Source organism: Seriola dumerili, unplaced genomic scaffold (genome assembly GCF_002260705.1).
Source record: "Seriola dumerili isolate Sdu_G_001 unplaced genomic scaffold, Sdu_1.0 BDQW01000113.1, whole genome shotgun sequence".
NCBI classification, from domain to species: Eukaryota; Metazoa; Chordata; class Actinopteri; order Carangiformes; family Carangidae; genus Seriola; species Seriola dumerili.
The window spans coordinates 864,778-885,589 of record NW_019174368.1 but is presented as its reverse complement, the minus strand read 5'-3'; the positions used below and the strand labels follow the sequence as shown (position 1 = coordinate 885,589).

Here is a 20,812-nt window from a genome sequence, read left to right as displayed (position 1 = left end):
GCTTTAAAAGGTCCCATATTTTCCTTTTCTCAGCCAGCTCATTCAGTTTCTGAATATAAGCTGTGAACATTTCTCTGTGGACTGAGGCTTTGATACTTTCACAGTATTAATATAGAACCTAGACCTGCTTTATAATCAAAAAAAAGGGATGGAAATCTACCTTTATATAATATGGAACCTTTAATTATTGGCAAACAAATCCATCCAGTCTGTGTACTTCCTGTTTTGTGTTGTTCTGAAAGCTCCCTAAAAACTGCTTTATGTGATCCAGCAGGCTTTAAGGTTATATATAAATGGTTATTTTGAGATGCAAATTCTGTTTTAAGAAGTGGCTCAGTGACATTGTTTCCTGTCTTTATTTGAATGAGATGAAGTTTGTGACATCTGACTTGTACTTTTAGGCTCCCTTGGGGCTTGTGTGTAGTGGTTTCTTGTTTGTCTTTATTATACACTTGTTCTTAAAGTAAAAATAAAAATCTAAAAAGCGATTTCAGTAGAGAGGTCAGCAGGTCCATATGTTTAGTTTTGACATCTGATAGTGGGATGATTCCTTTGCATTCAGCCATTAACATTGTATCAAAATTACAAACAAAGTTCTATAGGTAAGAGCCACAATCACAATATACTGTACAGTACACCACACTGGAGCGTACACCCACCCCACTGTTCCTACCTGTCTCCAGCAGTGAGAGCCCCCAGTTTTTCCTCTCCGGGTTGCGGGGGTGAGGAGTCATCCAAAATCCTCTGGACCTGGTACTCGATCTCCCTGGGAGACAGCAGTCGGCCTGCCCGGTACACCCACAGGCGGAAAAAGCGCCCCTTGTGGTACACCGCCACAAACTCACTGTCCTGCCAGTGCTGTAGCACGTCTGTGGAGGAGAGGGAGGTTATTCCTAGTTTTGGTAGTCCTACTAGTTTACAGTTTAATATCTTTTTATACAAGACAGAACATAGAGTGCTGCAGGAATGAGTCCAAAAACCCAGAAATGAATTAGCATTTTAGCACCTCAAGTTCCCTCGTCCCAAACACATTTTCACATTTTATTCTACAACATAAAACACACCAATACACCAGTCGTGATTTCTTTAGGGGCTGTTGCTAACAAGTGGCCAAATGAGACTACAGAGGTTGTTGGGGGGTGTTAAATGTCATAACAGTGAACATGAAAACCAATCAACTCACCAGTCCACCTTCAAAGCACCGTTGTGTTTATATACTCACGCTTTTGCGATTTATTAGTACCTTGCCTAACATCTGGGTTTGCCTATAAAAATACATCATCCCTGCAGCACTCTTATTACCCGTTGTTTCCTGGAGGACTAGCTCAGCGTACGAGCATCGGCTGACAGAATTCTATCAAATAAACAATAAGCTATAGTATACATCTGCAGCAACACAGTGTGTGAGTGTGTTTGTGTGTGTGTGTTACCAGTCTCAGCTCCTGGAGTGCGTGTTGTGTTGAACATCCTCTCACACTGAGCGGCACACAGAGGGATGACAGTACCTGGAACACGACTCTGACACACAGAGACACACACATACATTGATTATTAATATCTATTGGTTATAACACTCAGTTTTCTAAACTAGAAGGGAAGATAGTTATAAATGTGCATATGTAGTGGCTATAAAAATCAATCACCTCCCTTTTTCCCCTCATCAATCCACACTGAATATAATAATGACAAAAGCGAAATAGAATTTTTGAATTATTTGCAAATTTATTAAAAAACGGAAAAACTGAAATAATATTAGTAAGTATCATATTAAGAGTTCTACTAAGTATTCAGACACTTCTTAGACAGATACTTATCAGATCAAGAACCAAGCCATGAGGAGGAAGGAACTGCCTGCAGAGCTCAGAGACAGGATTGTGTCGAGGCAAAGATCTGAGGGAAGGCTACAAGAGAAAAACTGCTGCAGGTGAAGGTTGAAGGTTCCCAAGAGCACAGTGGCGTCCACCATTCTTCAATGAAAGAAGTTTGAAGCTACCAGGACTGTTCCTAGAGCTGGATGCCAAAGCAAACTGACTGATCAGGGCCTTGGTAAGAGAGGTGACCAAGAACCCAATAGTCACTCTGGCTGAGCTCCAGAGATCCTGAAGGAGAACCATCACTACAGCACTCCACTGATCTGGGCTTTATGGCAGAGTGGTCTGACGGAAGCCTCTCTTCAGTGAAAAGCTGCTTTGAGTTTGTAAAAAAAAAAAAAAAAAAAGCACCTAAAGGACTCTCAGACTGTGAGAAACGAGATTCCCTGGTCTGATGCAACCAAGATCGGAGACTTGGCTCTAAACATCATGTCTGGGAGAAACCAGGCACTGCTCATCACCTGCCCAACACCATCCCAATGGTGAAGCACTGTGTAGGCAGCATCATACTGTGGGGGTGTTTTTCAGGGGCAGGGACAGGGAGACTGGTCCGGATTGAGGGAAAATACAGATACACTCCCCTCCAAAAGTATTGGAACAGTGAGGCCAATTACTTTATTTTTGCTGTAGACTGAAAACATTTGGGTTTGACATCAGAAGTTGAATATGAGACAAGAGATCAACATTTCAGCTTTTATTTCCAGGAATTTACATCTAGATCTGATACACAACTTAGATGATAGCATTATTTGTAACGGAACACCAAATTTTTAGGTGAGCAAAAGTATTGGAACAGATAGACTTAAATTAGATTAAGTGAATAAGACTTAGTATTTAGTTGCAATTCCTTTGCTTGCAATAACTGCATCAAGCCTGTGACCCATTGACATCACCAAACTTTTGCATTCTTCATTTGTGATGCTTTTCCAGGCTTTCACCGCAACCTCTTTCAGTTGTTGTTTATTTTGGGGGGTTACTCCCTTCAGTCTCTTCTTTAGCAGGCAAAATGCTTTATAGGGTTTAAGTCTAGAGATTGACTTGGCCAGTCTAAAACCTTCCACTTCTTGCCCCCTGATGAACTCCTTTGTTGTTTTTGCAGTGTGTTTTGGGTCATTATCTTGCTGCATGATGAAGGATCTCCCAATCAGTTTGGTTGCATCTTTCTTTAAATTGGCAGACAAAATGTTTCTGTAGACTTCTGAGTTCATTTTGCTGCTGCCATCATGTGTTACATCATCAATGAAGATTATGGCTATGGCCAATGTTGTGCAATGGCTCTAATTGATTTTCCATCTTCTCTCAGCTTCACAATTGCTTTTTTTTCATCCATAGACAGCTCTCTGGTTTTCATCTTGGTTACACCTCTAACTATAAATGAGCGTAGACATTCAGCGCTATTTATTGTTTGAATAATCAATGTAATAGGCCACACCTGGGCAGCAAAACACATCTGTCAGTCACATGTTCCAATACTTTTGCTCACATGAAAAATGGGTGTCTTCAAACAAAAGGTGCTATCTTCAAAGTTGTGCATCAGATCCAGATGTAAACACCTGGAAATAAAAGCTGAAATGTTTATGTCGTCTCATATTCATCTTTTGATGTCAAACCCAAATGTTTTCCGTCTACAGCAAAAATAAAAGAATTGGGATCACTGTTCCAATACTGCTCACAGTGCACAGGGACTCAAACTGGGATGAAGGTTCACCGTCCAACTGGACAACTGGAAAATGATTCTCATCTCACAGCCAAGACACACAGGCATAACTTACTGAAAACTCAGTGAATGTCCTTAAGTGACCCAGCCAGAGTTCTGACATGAACCCAGTTAAACAACTCTGGAGAGACTTAAGTAAAAGTCAGTTGACTGCTGTTCCCCATACAACCTGACAGTGCTTGAGAGGATCAGAAAATCCCCAAATCCAAGGCAAACCAAAGAAGATTCCAGGCTGTAATCATCGCCAAAGGTGTTTCAACTAAGTGCTGAGAAAAGGGTCTGAATACTGAATGTCAATGTGATGGTTGTTTGTGTCCTCTAACCACTCGCTCACTTGTAGTACTCAGGAAATTCCTGAAATCTTTCCCTCCTAACTGTTAGCATTGATATCAGAACTGTTATCACTACCTCACTCACATGTTTCCCCACTACACTTTCCACCCTTACATCAACTAAAAGTGTTATTTTATTTGATTATATAAATATCAAAGCTACACTGTCTTGAAGACATGGTATCCTTTCCAACACACACACAAACAATTCAACCCACTGATACACCAACTGTGCCAAAATGTGTAAAGTCTTACCGGTTTGAGTTCCTCTCGGTTTACCTTGCGGCGGTAGAGCAGCAGGGCAGTTATAGTGTTGCCTGCTCTGGCAGCCTGCACCGGGGTCGGGGTCACATACAGAAAGTCCTGCACAGGCAACAAAATTACAATCACAAGATTTATGATTATGAAAACAAACAGATGAAGAGGAAACTGTTACATAATTCTCTTATCTGACTGTATGATAAGACAATAAGAGAGCAGAGGTTTAAAATGGGATTGTAAGGACCATCTAAGTAAGACCAGGAAGTTAAGGAATGGAAGGAGGATAGAAAAGAAAGACACAAACAGAGCTGATGAATAAGAAGGAGATATGCTTCCTTCCAATTTGGTTCAACTTTATCTCCAAAGCTGGTTACCATGCCATAGTAGTTACTGTTGACCATGATAGGACTTCGGCTTCTCAAGTAGATGTATTCTTCCCACCAGTCGCTCACCTGGAACATAACGGGACATTAAATTTGTTATTTATTCCTTCAAAACAAAAGGAAAAAACACAGCAAAGAGATACTAGATATTCTGTGTTTAAAATAGAAAATATCAAGACTTTCCAAGCTTGAATACCTGTCACCAATGAAGCAGAAAATCTGTCATTTCTTTAAAAGGTACCATATTTTAAACTTTTCCATTGCTTTATTTGAAGTGTTGATCCGTAAGAAGAAATAGTTGTTGTATTAGGAACCAAAAACCATCTCAGTGTTGATTTGCAACTCCTCTCACAGGCTCGGGTCTGGTGGGTGGGGTTGGGGCAAGGCTGAGAGAGATTACTGCTTTGTTGTGAAATCACATAGTAATAGTCCTGAGGGCTCATTTCATGACTCAGTTTTCTGAATACAGGCTGTGTGCATTTCTCTGTGGACTTATTGATATAGAACCTAGACCTGCTTTATAATCAAAAAAGACTATTTAAATCTCACATGAGACTTTTAATTATTAGGAAACAAATTGATCCAGACTGTGTACTTCCTGTTTTGGGATGTTCTGAAAGCTTCCTAGAAACTGCCTTATTAAACAAGACATGGAAATCTACCTTTACACAATATGGGACCTTTAAATTAAAATTTACAGTCACTTTCCTTTAAAAGGTCAGAGACATTGGCAGACCCTCAGGAAAGGAAGTGATATATTTTAATATGCTCAACTGTGCACAAATACAGGCACTAAATGGTGAGGAAGAAAGCCAAGAATGAAAGATGGTGTGGCTTTTGGGTAGGAGGCTTTTCAGCTGTTTATGTATGGTTAGTTATTTGTGCGTGCGTGCGTGCGTGCGTGCGTGCGTGCGTGCGTGCGTGCGTGCGTACTTACATAGTTTGTGGCCCACAGAGCTTTCAGTTTCAAGTAGCGTTGGAGACGGTTTCCCAGGCTGGACTCAAACTGATTGCCCAGTTCAGTCATTCGTTTAAACTCGGGATCAGTCAACAGAGGGCGAACGGACTCCAGGTACTAAGAGAGAGAGAGAAAGAAAGAAAGAGAGAGAGAGAGAGAGAGAGTGATGAGAGAAGAGAGAGAGAGTAGAGAAGAGAGTCAAATCCAAGGTTCTTTGGTTTAGGGTTATTTCATTTCATTCACTTCATTTAGATGAATATATGGACAGCACATACATAAAATATTGATTCATACATAGAGAAGATGCCGGTGTGTTTGTGTGTGTATATTCACCCTGCTCAGTGTGTCTTTGATGGCAGGAACAGGCAGGTGAGGGAGAGAGGTCTGATAGCTGTAGAGCAGAGGCTTCCTGCTTGATAATAACCTTAGCAGAGTCTGCGGGAAAGAGAGAGAGATGGATATTTGTGAAATTTTCAGTAACTATTTAAATATAACAGACACCACATGTAGTATGTAGAAACAACTCTCTAAATATTTTATTGCTTCCTTTGCATGGTGCCATTTTGTTATAATTTTGTTCACCAACAGTGAAGAAAAATGATATGGAAGGAGCAATTTTGTGTGCATGACCTAAAACAACCTCTGCAGAGTGGCCTCAGGAGGGAGCTGTGATATCAAGTAGGAGTACGTCTTACCACCCAGACTTTAGTGGTGTTGGAAACACGGCCGTGTTGTTCAAACATCCACTGGTGATAGGACAGCAGCAGCTTGAGGCAGAACCTGAGCGCGAGGATGAGGGAGAGCCACAGCAGAGTGCTGAAGACCAGCGCTGACACCATAGTCTGACCCTGGGCACTGAGGGAGACATGGAGACTGGACAGAGGCGAGAGGAAAGTAGCATTAGAGCACTAATACTACAGTGTGTTGTAAAACCATTAATTCAAGTTAGGTTTTTCCAACCTAAAAAATAAAGATACAAGACTGTCATCTCTCCAAACTTATGCACCATAACAACCAGCAGAAGGTAGATAATGCACACTGTACACACGGATGAGCCTAAGACAATGATAGATGCTGGGACAGTAATCTGTAAATGGTCATGGATGGAAGTGAACCACCTTAAATAATGGATGCCTTTGGCAAAACTTTAAAAAAGAAAAAAGTGCATGAGTATCTCAATCCATCCCACATTTCTCATGTCACATTTCACTGTGAGGAAACAGAAGTAAAATTTACAACAAAAGTACAACAGCAACATCTGCTGGATTAATGAGGAAGTGGCTTTTTAAAAAGAAAAGACACCTGAATCTAGAAAATGGGGAATAATAATATGGGGTATGAGGATAAAATGGCACAAATACAATGATGTTAAGAAATAATAAATAATAATAATAATAATAATAATAATACTAATAATAATAATAATAATAAAGTGCTGCTAGACACTCTGAGGTGTCAAAGTCCACATATTCACAAACAGAAGCCCCAGGGTTGATTTCAATATCTGAATATTAATGTTGGTATGGAAAAAGCATGTTCAGGCAAGGCAAGGTTATTTATATTGCACCATTCAGACACAAGGCAAAGTGCTTTACAGAGGCATGAAAATACAAAATTTCAAAAACAAATTTTAATAAATCTTTTTTTTTTTTTACATAAGACATGTTAGGATTCGATCAAATCAGGAAAGAAACTTTCTCTTTAAGACAAAAACTTTTCTTTTTCGCCTGGGTGAGTACTCTTCTATTAAACAGCACCTCGGCTCTGAGGCAAATTGCACAACAGAGCCTCTATTCCTAACTGACACAAACGCTCCACAGGTTTTGGTTACACCGGGGTCGACCTCTTTCAGCTGCCCCAGAACATTTTCCCTACGGGTGCATTCTCACAGTCTTTCTTTCACATGAATAAACTAACTACTGACATCAACACTTGAAACAGCAGTGATGAAGTTGCTGAGTTTCTATCGTCCGGCTGCCCTTTATATGGAACTGCTATTTACTGAACTGATTTGCAGCAAACTTGGTGGAGGGATGAGGCATTGAATCATTGAATTGTGGTGCTGATCTGGTTCAAGGGGCAGTCCCAGGATATTTTTTTTTTTTTTTCCTCAGGAAATAAAGTTTGGATCTTGATGTAAAAAATCAGACCATCAATATTAATGGTGTTTATGTCTATGGCTAAGAATTGTTTGTTCTTGGTGGAGTTATTGCACTCCACTGAGAGCTAGTCTAGTTCCTCTTGTTATCAGGGTGGAACATGGCAGGTGTGTGTATGAGGTTAGACAGTGACTCAGCAATGTTGTAAGTACCTAAAACAACAGTAAGTGTATAGACTGGGAGAGAAGTAGAGGAAAGGTGAAGTGCAGGCGCCACGCCCACACTGCTCCATAATGACTCATCAGATTTATTTATGAACATCTGTTTGTTTGGATCAGTAAAACTCCAACGCTTTCCCTGTTGACTGTTACTGGTAAGACTTCCTTTTAAAGTGGAGCTGTGACTTACAGCTGGAAGTATAGTGTGACCGATACTGGATTTTTGACTTTTAAAAAAGAAGTTTTTAAAAATCTGTTAACGATATATCTGGGATGTACAGTATATCCCTTAGATTTTTTTTTATTATTATTATTATGAATAAGATATGAAGTAAGCAGGATGTTTTACAGCAGAATAATCAACTTGTCACTGCTCTCTGTACTTACTGGCATACATATACAATAATCAGCCATTATCCACCTGGAAGTTGTACTGTTCTGGTTGTATTTTCAAGTATTACACTGTGTTAGCTAATAATTGCTTTGCATTGATAATTTAGACGACATCAATATGATCGGCCAGTCTTTTTAATCAGCCTGGCAGCTTGGGTTTATATCATGCACCAATTTGACCATCTTAAAACCATACAAACAAAAAACTATCAACCATCCTTGATCCTTGATTTATTTAGAGCATGCAATTTGTGCCACAGCAGATTTACATTAAACTTATGATAACGATAATGAAAAATGTGCGTGTGTGCGTCTGTGTACCTTAGTGGCAGGTGTTGCTGTATCTTGGCGATGAGCCCCATGCTGGGATCTGAGCGCATGTACATGGTGGCCAGGATCGCTATGACGACAAAGAGCCAAGAGGAAGGGCTGGCTGGGTATACTCCCTTAATCACCCTGTTCTGTTACCACAGAAGAAGAAACAACAGGCATTATGATTAGTGAAAACAGCCAAAACTGCAGAAAACACAGTTAATATGAGAAACAACTGGATTCCTGTTGCGAGAGAACATTTGACAAACTGATGCTCCCTTCACATTTCTCATTAAGGGTTTAACTTTGTCAACTTTCTAATGTTGACAAGAAAAAAGTAACTACATTTTTGTGGGTTCAACCTTACAACATTTACTCATCAGTAGGAATGGCAGGTTGATAAAGAAATTTTAGAAGTTTGTTTTTTGAGCACGACTACGACAACAACACACAACTGCACATGCACAAACAACTGTGTCTTTGGCACCCCAGCTGGAAAACATGCATGTCACTACATGTTAGGAAAGGGCTCATCTTTCTTAAGCTGTACAGATGGGAATTCACACCATGTAATAAGGCTGTGTGCATTCATCACTCATCCCTCACACACAAATTACATCCCTACACATCTTTACCTCTCACACAAAGGTTTAGACAAGTGGAAAAAGCCTACACTCAGTGACATCAGCACAAATATGAGGAAAATCCCTGCACATGTGCACACATGTAGAGATTTCCCATCATGCTCACCCTTATGCGGCTGACTCGTTTCTTCCATGATCGGACTCCGGACAGGTAGATCTGGTTCAGGGCCTGGTAGGACAGCTGCAGGTCAATACCCTCTGGTGTTATGGTGAACTGGAACGCCACGGCCTGGTGGGCCTCTGCCATCACTATGGAAACACAAGTGAACAAAAATGTAAACACCAATATCACTCGATGAATGTTTTTTATAGTAGTTAAACCGTACAACTTGAAGACATTCATTACGTCACAGTGACTGTGGGATCATTTCTGGTATTAAACAGGATTTAATAACATTGGAATGACTGGTTTTTAATTAGTTTCATGACAGTTACTGTCCATAACAACTAGTTTCATAAGCCAGAAAGCAGCTCAGTGTGTTTGCCATCTCTCTTGTATGAAGGCACTGTGTGAAAATACTTGAGTAATTTAATGTGTCAGTGGAATGTTGTTGTCTCATTAAGTCCTGCCACTGAGGAAAAACACACTTTTCTGTTGTAAGTTAAGTCCTCTGTTTAACAGTACGTTTAGTTAGTAGATGTACAACCAAAGGTTGAAAAACAAAGCTGCATATTTTTTGTCATCTAAAAATTTGTATTTTTATCATTAAATATTTAGCATGTATCTGGGAACTATCAGGGGCACCACAATACTGTGAATATAAGCCATGCAGCCGATAACAATTGAGAAGTAATTTTTAAGAATAGCCAGTATTTCATATATTGGCCAATGTGTGCCAGTACATCCTTATATTGCTGACTGGTAGTTGGTCGAGGTTGCCATGACGACTCCCTGCACTTTTACTGTGAAAGTGACTGATTCTTTTATTAGTGGAGTGAATGCACTGTGCAGATGTAATGGTCAAACTGATGGGAAGTCATTGTCTTTGTGGCAGGGTTTATTTAGTTTATGAAGAGAAAAATACTAAGTGTTTAGTTCAGCTCAGGAAACACGTTGCTGCCTGCGGTTGATATACTGCAGAGTATTCTGGGGCCGTGCCTGAGCAACCACCAGCCTCTGTTGGACATGAATTATTTAATACTTATGAGCTACAAGCTCTGGCATCATCCTTGCAGCTGAGCAGCTGTAGGAGGATGCAAGGAAAGAGGAAACAAGTAATCCAGTTTATAGCTTCTGCTTTAATGAGCTTCATAAGTGAAGCCACTCCCAACAACCCAGTTCTCAATAAATATTTTCTTCCAAGTTGTTATTTTCACCATCTATGTTTCCAAAGCAGTGCTTAAAGAGCGAGGAAAAGCACGAGTGTAAATAAAAATGAATGATGGCTGAATTCCATTTAGCTGCTTCAGTTTCAGGCTCCTGGTATTGTTTATGCTGGCTCATTGTCACACTGTCACGGCTTGTTGGGACACTTGACAATCAACAGAGCTATTGTTAATGTTAAAGCTGGAGTGCAAGACTTATAAATATAAATGCGTCCAACGTCTGTTACATTCCAGCCCTTTGCAAAACGAGTTGACACAATGCTGATGAAGCGTCTCAGCAGCAGGTAACCCACTCTATTAGTTTGAAACCTGGTGCATGTGGACTTGCCCGCCTAACCAGCCAGGTTGCCAGAGCTCAGGAGGGTGTTCTGTTACATCTATATGTACATTGTAAACATATGTGGAGGCTCAGTTAAGCAGCCGAGAGACAGCTGTGTCATTCTTTATTACATGTCCCCCTTGCAACACAGTACAACATGCTGAAGGTTCCTAGATGAAATATGTGTGTAGGAACCTCCAGCATGTTGCACTGTGTGGGCCGGAGGTACACATTAAAAGTCCAGGACACAACATGCAGCTATATGTTGGGTACTTGTGTTGACATGTTTACAATGTGCATATAGACAGCAGAACGTGGTGTCAGAAGGAACGACCGTAGCCATGGTGATGGAGCAGCTACAGCAGCAAGAGTATGGTCTAAAAACTCAGGAAATTTCCGAGAAGAGTTTCTGATGCAGGAGATAAAAAAAGATACTCAATGTTTAAGAGGAAGGAGGTAATGTTGCACATAACTTTTTTTTGGGTGAGTGTAACTTTTGTCCTCTGTCTTAATCTTTATCTTTGGGCGTTACTTGGACTGATTGGCAAGTGTTTTCCAGACACAGACTTTTATACTCAGATGACAAGGTTTCCAGCAAGTGTACTTCCAATTCCCAGCTTTAAGACATTACTTAACAAGCCTACAGATGAGATGATATCACACACACAACATCCATGTTATTTTCAGTAGCATATGGTTTTGCATCTCTAAAGTCCTTATCTGGGTTTAGTAAATTTTGCATGGGAACATTTACAATTGAGTCTGCAGCAGACAGTGTGTGGCTACATTGACCTGGACAAACAGAAATCTGACAGAAAGCGCCTCTACAAGCTTGGTGTGTTTGTTGAATTCCTTTACTTCCTCTTCAGAGAGTAGGCACATGGATAATGACAACTAACAGAAACTTTTAGTCATTGCTGTGTTGCTCAATTTTTACAGGATAAATGGATAATGACAACTCTGAAACATATCTGTTAGGTCCAAAAGGCTTCCCAGGTTTTTCACTGTGAGTGTGTGTATTTGTGTGTGACACAACAGGAAAGGAGCTCTGAGGCCCCGCTCTGTTAAAACACATAATAATGCACAGCTGTTGCAGATGAATGAGGCCTCTGGCACACACACAGAACGATGACATGACAACTATACAGTAACAGTCACACAACCTATAGAAAGTAGGTCAACACATAATCCCTATGAGGTTGTTTGCCACAGTCTGTGAGTGTGTGCAGACCTCTGTCATCTCTTCTCCTTCTCTCTGTCCAACCAAGCGATTGATTGCTGCATATTTCTCACTTCCCACAGCTATTTCACTGTTTGTGTGTGAGTGCATGAATGAAATGGAGAGAACGAAGGTGGGAGGAAAAGTGTAAGCCTGTTACATAGCTCACAGTTGCTGATGCTTTAGCTATGCACACATTATTCTTGTGTACTGTGGAGGACCTCCAGATGATTAGCATTCATGCAAACTGTTCTCCTTGCCCTAAACTTTACTTAATTCTGTTCTTAACCCAAAAGCCAGACCTTTGTCTTGACCCTTGCCTATGTTCTAAACTCTAACCAGGACCTAGGATTAGCCAGTCCACGGTAATTGCAATACTAATCTAAATACAAGGGTTTGAAAAGTCTTGTTCAATTGCAACATATCCATATCCTTCAGCTTTTTTTGTCTGCTTCTGCTCGCAACACTGCAGCACTTAGTATCATGACACTTGTCTTCCAAATATAGTTCCACTTTGTGCCTTTCTCCATTACAACTAACATTTAACTGGGGTCACATGTTTTTTTACTAAAAATAGATACCTCTAGATATTGTAAAACCCAGAAGGTTGTATAACAACACTTACCACTGATCCGAAGACAATACCAGACTTTCCTATCCACCTGGATGAAAAAAATGTTCAGTCTGTTGCACAAACTGCTTCTCAAGCTGTAACATTAATTCTGTGAAGATTTCCTGACTTTTTTTTCTCAATTTCTGAGATAAAAATCAGAAATCTAAAAAAAAAAAAAAAAGTGAAAAATTCTGAGTTTAAAGTCAAGTTTAAGTTAAGTTAAAATTTAAAGTTTGAACTCTGAGATTAAATTCAGAATGCTAAAAAACTCAAAAATGTTCACGTGGCGCTGATCTACCTCCGTACAGTTGCATATAAACTTAGGTTGTGTGGTATATTTTAGTAAAGCTACTAATTAGTGTTTGATTCAAAATCGTCAGACAACGCTGACAAACAGGTTTCACCTGCTGGAGCAGAAAGGCAGCTACAGCTCATTCAGTCAGTCTGAGCGCGCGGACACGGGGACGGCGGGAAGAAGTGCGCGTGCACGGACTAACACACACAGACACACACACACACAGACACACACACACACACACACACACACACACACACACAATAACTAAAGCTTGAGTGTAATGTAAATTAAACAGTCTGCAGGCTACTGTTTACACAGTACACCAAGCTGGTTAAATCATCATCAGTTTAACACGTTGGTTCTGCAAAGAGTTTTTGTTTGTTTGTTTTCTCTTACCAACGGCTGAACGTTAGCTAACAACAAATAGACCAAATATCTGGCTTAACTTTACATTTCTATCCTGTCAATGCTGTGCCATAGTTAGCTTATCTGCCATACTCCAGAAATGTTCATATTTGAAAGTGAAGGCTGCTATGAACCAGGCTGACATTACATAGTACATAGTGTTTACCTGTAAATGTATTAACACTGGTTTTCAGTTGTTCAGCTTTTCACCTCGGGCAGCTTTCAGTAACATAAATAAAAGTAACATTAACAAACAGATTTGTCACACTCGCTGGGACTTATTTGAATTTGACTGAACTAACCAGTTTTGTCAAAGAAAAGAGTTACTGTGCATCACAGCAAAGCTGCTCCCCATCACTACACCGTGCCTGTGTGGGTGTGGGTGTAGAGACACCCCCAGCTCCCAAAAAAAACAAACCCAAAGCCGATATTCAACACAAACACGTATATTACGTCTATTAAAGTACAGTGTATTAGCACAAACACCCATAGCTCTGTAGCCTATTGTAATATCACTCCTACTCAACACACTGTGGTCCATTCATGATCAGCACCATCTCCCACTCAGCGCGATGCACGGAAGCCGAGCAAAACGAAGGGAAAACCTGAACCAGCAGCTCGATGAGAGAGGATTAATTACAATTTTTTTTACCTGAAGTGTCTTTAGAGGAGTTTTCTCGATGAAAAGGCTGATACAGAAACGTCTGTTTGGACCCCTCCCTGCTTCCTGGGCCTGAGACAGAGGTGCACTGAGTGAAAGCGGCGAAAGCGTCCCCACCACCCACCAACAGAAGAATCACTGCCACTTCCAGCGAGCAAAGATGTTCTGTGTGTGAGAAGAGGACTCACTCTCAACTTCAGTTGAAAACCCAGGGGGTTGAATTACGGCTGTGTAAATGTAGGCGTTAACTTTGCTGTAGCCTGAAGGCAATAAGATACAGTATGATGAGATGAGGCCATCAGGTTTTATAACTATTTTCTGCCTTGTGAAGTCATTCGTAAGTAGTAATAGTAAGTAATTTCCCTTACTTTATTTATTTATTGGTATGTTGTATTGCAGATGTAGCCTATTACAATTTACTTGATAGATGGATAGTTTGTTTCATTTGCTATAGCACTTTAATTCTACAAAAAACAGTCTATAATTGACGCTTGATCAGTGTCAGAGTCAAAGTGAGAGCTCTTTCCTTTCATTTTCTCCGTGCAGGAAACTGTGAATGACGTCACACGCTGAGACCTGCTCACGTCGGAAGGATGTATACATTTTGGTTTTATAAGCCTTCACCAAATAGAACCGGATTTCTATTGTTTTATTTTATTCTTCCAGGTACTTCACATTTTTTTATATAGTTTTAATCTTACATCACTACAAGCTTCTCTATTTCCCACTTTGCCTCACCACTTGACCTACTTTTTTACTCAAACTAGAAAAACCTAAATAAAAACTTGAATTTAAAATAAAACGCACAGAAGCAAAAGCTGGAATGCAAATTGTCCTTTGCAACTGCGAATTGTCATATGATGATACACTGCATTTTATCTCTTTAAATTACCCTTTTCCACTCAAGAAACACTTCAGTGGTTTGCATCATATGATGCCTAGAGTTATATGTATATAATTGTTTTTCTACAAGAATACAGGTAAAAATATCACATGACACTTATCCAAAATGTCACCTACTGAGTGCAGAGAGCATGTCTGAACAGGGCCGTAGCAAGGACTTTATAGTCACTGAGGCAAGAGTCCATTGTCTCCTGGTGCAACACACTCCCCCGTTTCTTAAAGTTTCAGATTACTTTTCTCATTATTTATTTATTAATTGAACTATTTAATCATATATGTTGTATATTATTATATATGTATTCTTCCCTGCACAATGCAAAAAAAAGCTATTTCAAAAGGAAGTGTTAAGAGTAAAAATACACTTTTTTGCTTTTATTCTCAAGAATTAGAAGAGACAATATCATTCTCATGTCTCAGGCAGTTATCTTAGCATGAACCCTGGAAATGTCAAAACAACCGTCACAGGTCATAAGCACCTCTAACTAAGTTTTTGTCATCTCCTATGAAGTTGACATGTCATTTTTACACTTTGGTTGTTGTACAAACAAACGAGATGTAAAGTGCCAATCAGTGAGCTTTACAGGTGATTATAGGTGGATTTTGTCTCCTTCAGACCAAGGCGGCAACTGTTTTCATACACATACAAGAGTGGTACCAAGCTTTATAGCTGTGTCCAAATGGGCTTTCTGTTGGTGACTGTTTGCTGCCATATTATTTTCTATATCGATGCCAAATGAATTTTAGGATTTGTTTTGGGCCACGAAGAACCCACTCGCTGGAGCATTCGTTGCCCAGGAAAAGAAGACCGCATTTCTCTTTTCATTGGAAGGAGTCTTCAAAATGGGACAGCTTAGTTGTGCCGCTGTGACACAATCAGTCTTCAAATGTAGCCTTCAAAATTAAAAAAATTCACAGCTTATGTTTTCTTGTGGGGAGCGACAAGGTCAGAGCCTAGTTGCTAGGCATTAATACTGTATATACTGAACTATAAAAGTAAAGACAGTGTGTACCATGAAACAGAACACAAACACCCATATATATATTTCCATTGTTGTTTATTGGTCAGTATTTCTCACAGGCAATAATAATCATTGTCATAATAGTGCACTTTTCCTTTTTTGTAATTATACTACAGACATTTCTCTTCGTCGTTGTTGTCATCATTTATTTTGTTAGCGGTTTTTCTCGACCCACCCTCCCCCACACACCTGCTCCTCCCTCAAGTTTTTTTTCTGACATCATGAATTTCTCCAGAGTGAAAAAAAAAACGTTCTCTACAGTGTGGAGTGGAGGGTCACGAGATGAGGGGGTGGTCGTGGATGTGGGTGTGGCAGGGCACGGGGCGAAGGGGCACCTGGGCGGGAGACAAGAGATTATAGTCGTATAATTCTATCTGCAGAGGAAGAATGAGCAATAATGATGAGAAGAAGAGTGGTACGGTGACTACAATGATGATAAAAGATAGTGAATGCTACATAGATATGAATGGCATACAATGGAGACAGAGACAGGCATACAGTGTATACAAATGTACACAGCATCTGCGTTGAAGTATACAGTGTATAAAATGTATACGAGGGGAGGGGTGAGGGTGTGCTGATTATATAAGGGGGTGAGATATGTGCAGAGGATGGGTGTGGAGCAGGATTCAAGAGGTACAAAGAGGAGGAATGGGGGTAGTAGCAAATGTTAAGTGAATGGCTGAATGGGGGAGTGAAGGGGGGGGTGAGGGATGAAGCGGTGAGATCTCTTTCAATAGGAGAGTTTAGCGAGTAGGGGGGGGGGCTCTCAACCACAAATGTGTCGAGGGTCCCGTTGCGTCTTTGAATGGATTTTGAATCTGAGCGGAGCAAACTCTGGAGCAGCCTTGTTTCCTCTTCTACTTTCTTCCCATTTCTATCCTTTAAACTAGATTCTCTCTTTCTAAAAGTGGATGCAGGTGAAGTTGACTCTGACCTCGTGTTAAAAAAAAAAACATGACCATGACGTAACACTCTCTGTCGTGTGTGTGTGTGTTTGTGTGTGTGTGTGTGTATGTGTGTGTCTGTGTAACTTTAAAGCTCCCTGACCTCTTGACCTTTCCAATGTGTGCACCTCACTGCTAGATTCTCCTAAGGGGGCCTTCTTCGCACGCCAGGATGGGAACAGAAAGCCTCCAATTACACAAGAGGGGAAAAGACACATTTACATGTAATGTTAAAACCCAGCACAGACTTAACAACTGAGGGTGCTGTGCAACTGAAAAGCACAAAACTGTCAAGAGGAACAGGCAAACTTCCCAAAGCTCTCAAAAACTATTGCATACCAAAACCTCACCTGACGGCGTGATGCTTATCTGAAGAGTCCAGTTTGTACTTGGATGTTAATCCCTTGTGTAAACTCAGTCTAGGTTGTTGACGGACAATTTCTAACCACCTTTTCCAGCTTTCCAGGAATTTGTGAAAGACTGAGAAAGTACAGAAATTGGCAGCTGAAACTGCAAATGAGTGTTTCACTCCATTCTTGGTCATTTAAGATTCAGTTAAGTGCGCAGAGTGAGTGAAAACACTATTGAAAGTCAATTAGGAATGTGTAATGGCTTCAGCGGGGTGCTGGTATGCATGAATGAACACTGACTGTTTCACTGGGAATGAAAATGACAGGAAAATACATTTGTGTTTGCAGTCGCTGTTCATGAATCATTTAAAATAATAGTTCGGGTTATATGATGTGGGGTTGTGTGAGGTGCCTACACATAGTCGGTGTATTACCTGTAGTAGATTCAGATCGGTGTGCTGCCAGATTGGAGAAGTAGACACTGGTGGAAGTAGAGTGGACGGGGTAAGCATTAAAAAAATGCTCACTGAAAAAACGCCAATACGTAATAAGTGTATGCTTTATTTTGAACTATCGTATTCCTACGCACAAGCGCACCTACAGCGCACACAGCTGTTTGAGTCAGAAAGAGCTAATTGTAAGTGTGCTGGTGCGTAGGAATACGGTAGTTCAATGATTGAGAAAATGTAGTTCCCAAGGAAAGGGCTTTTTGGCAGCAAGATAAAGTGGTGAAAATATTCAAAATAAAGCGCGCGCTTAAACTGATGTTTTTTCTGCTGATCCGGTCAACAGCAGCACATCGCTCAGCTTTTATGCCAGTACACGTGTCTACTTCTCCAAACTACTGCAGGTAATACACTGACTATGTATAAGTACCTCACACAGCCCCACGTCTATCACTTTAAGATTCTGCACATGTCTAAAAGCCTGCAGCCATGCTAGCAGCTCTGTGAGGCACAGTTATGCTTAGAGCTAAAACAACAGTATGCTAACATGCTCAAATAGACAATGCTAACATGATATTGTTTAACAGTATAATGTTTTGCCATGTTCACCTTCTTAGTTTAGTGTGTTAGCATGATAACATTTCCCAGTTAGCTCTAAACAAAAAGTGCATCTGAGGCTAATGGAAATGTTAGTTTGCAGTATTTGATCATAAATCAAAAGTAGTGGACAAATCAAAACTTTGACCTGACAACTCAGCTAAACCAAAAGTCAGATGATCCCAAAGTCAGAAGTATAAGAGAACATGAATGTTGTGCAAATTCATCCAGCAGATGTTGAGCTATTTCACTGGATGAGGGAAAACTTTGACCTGCTGGTGGTTGGCTGGAGTGTATTTTTGAAGCATCAGTTTAAAAAAAAGAAAGAAAAAAAAAAAGGTAGGAATTATTTTTCTGTTTTTCTCAGGTAAAGCTCTGCAGTGTCAGACATCTTGAAAGTTACATTTCCCTGTCTTCACCAATCTCTCGCTGTTCCTTTCATACAAAAAAAATTAATAAAAAAAAAAATCACACTTTAAACAAATACATGGCAAATAAATAAATAGATAAATAAATACATTTTCAATAAATATATGGAACAAAAATATGTTTACACTTTTGCAATTATTTCAAAAAGTTTTTGACATTCACATGGCTGGCGCCACCCTCTATTTTGATTTTGCTGGTGGCACACACACAAAAACATTTAAAAAACACAGAAAGACCAGAGCAGAGACAAAGAAAAAGGAATGGAAAGTTAAAAAAAAAAAAAAAAAAAAAAAAAAAAGACAAACAAGCAAAAATTTCATTCTTCATGTGTGGCTCGATTTCCCCGTTTCCCCTCTCTCCAGGCATGTGTGCAGAGTCTTTATGACAAAAGACACAACCCAGTCCTTTTTCTTTTCTTCTCAATTTCCCTCCTGTGAAAAGTTCTACATTTTTTTGTTCTTCTCCTCTTGAGGCTTTTGTTGGGGCTTTGGTAAGCCCTGCACCGTTCTGCATCTATTGTCTAAGAGGAACATGGGAAGGGTTTTGGTTGCCTAATTGTGGGTCTACAAAGATTAAACACTGGGTTGTCCGGTTCGACCAGCCTCTCTATTTTCTATCCACGTTTCCAAGTACTGTAATTTCATGGCTTTTAGTTTTCATCTCAGTTAAAGGACAGGTTCAAATCATTCTTAATACAGTACTCACATGCCAATATATACACTGAAAGAGCTATTGGCCACTGTAATCATTCATCCTCTCCATACTGGCTCTGAAGTGATCCCTTCCTGACAAGAGATAAGATACAAAACAATTGAACAACGCAAAAGTTTAGCTGTTGTTAATATGAAGTTTTAGCAGTCTGAGTCTTGTGCCTCATCTGTAGCATATATTTGAAATTTAATTTTATAGTTGTAAATCTGAATCAGAGATATTGGCACTTTCTGGCAGCTATGGTATCCTCCACCTGGCAGAAATAACTAACTATCTGGGAACAATCCATGAGCACTGCTCTTATAGGAATGATGGTAGAGATGTCTATATATAGCACTATATTTGTTAAGTTTGGGATTAATTACCCTTAACAACGAACTCTGGCTAACATTCGTGACATTATACATCAACGTTTGTTTGGTTTTCAGGCACTTCCTTAGTTGTAAGTTATGGCCCTGGTTGGTCCAGGACTGTCCCGGTTTCAAGGTGGGTTTACCGATTCCCGACAAATATCTGTAAAACACTAAAATGTCCCAAATTGTCCTGGTTTTACAACTAAAATAATAATTATAATATTATACTTGTTTTCAGTGTTTACATAAACATTTATCATGTTCTGTCTCACTCACTATATCATTAGCTACCATGTAGCTAGCTAGCTAATTGGGCTATCACTAGCGCCATGAATTGGTTGAAAACTCAAAATTGTTTTAAAACGAGAACCTTATAAAGTGGTCTTAAATCTACCATGCTAAACAAAGAAAAACAGAGTATGTCTCATGAGAAATCCAAGTTTTAACAGGCCTGCTGTCCCTAGTCTTGGTTGCTAAGATATGATTGGACAACTGCTTTACAGGGGAGGGGTTTAGTGAATCTTAAGACAGCTGAAGCCTCATCTTAGCTGAGGCTGAAAATTATAACGCAATTTTGCACGGAACAATGATTGTGGATTGTGTCCCTTATCTTTCACAGCCAGTATGTACAGCAGGAAAAACTACAATAACTCTTTCATTGTGCACATGGTATATCAATGTTGTATTAAGATAGACTACAACTAATTCTTTAACAAACACAAAAGACTTTCATCGTCATCTCAAAGTGAGCTGAAGAGGCTTTTGGCAACTTGTTCTTTTGTCCTTCCTTTGCAACCACACGGATACACGTTGCTAGCTATCCTCTGTTTCGTCTCTATCTATTCCTCTCCCTTTCTTCCAGTGGGAGTATTTACTTGTGAGAGAATCTACCTGTGGTGTGACTAGTGTCCTGAAAATGGGGCTAAATCTAACTAGCTATCCACTTTTTCCTCCTCCGTTAAAGGCAATATGGTATCATAGCTTTATCAGTTTAATTCAGAAATAATTGTGGGACTTTGATGTTTCTC

At 39.9% G+C, this 20,812-nt stretch overlaps 1 protein-coding gene across 3 annotated transcripts in view; it reads right to left on the bottom strand.

Moving 5' to 3' along the window:
- Nucleotides 1-14,116, bottom strand: part of LOC111223785 (carnitine O-palmitoyltransferase 1, liver isoform-like) — a 42,443-nt gene extending 28,327 nt beyond the window's left edge. Inside the window, exons 1-10 of one of the 3 annotated variants that reach the window (XM_022748056.1) lie at nt 14,021-14,116; nt 9,295-9,437; nt 8,554-8,693; nt 6,218-6,395; nt 5,856-5,957; nt 5,502-5,639; nt 4,556-4,633; nt 4,176-4,283; nt 1,431-1,518; nt 674-869 (exon numbers count right to left, since the gene is read on the bottom strand). In XM_022748056.1, coding sequence (XP_022603777.1) covers nt 674-869; nt 1,431-1,518; nt 4,176-4,283; nt 4,556-4,633; nt 5,502-5,639; nt 5,856-5,957; nt 6,218-6,395; nt 8,554-8,693; nt 9,295-9,435 — 1,169 coding nt within the window. In that variant the 5' untranslated portion in view covers nt 9,436-9,437; nt 14,021-14,116. Of the gene's footprint in view, nt 1-673; nt 870-1,430; nt 1,519-4,175; nt 4,284-4,555; nt 4,634-5,501; nt 5,640-5,855; nt 5,958-6,217; nt 6,396-8,553; nt 8,694-9,294; nt 9,569-14,020 lie in introns of those variants that run through there. The other 2 variants (XM_022748054.1, XM_022748055.1) reach the window with 2 other exon arrangements.
- Nucleotides 14,117-20,812: the final 6,696 nt, after the last annotated feature.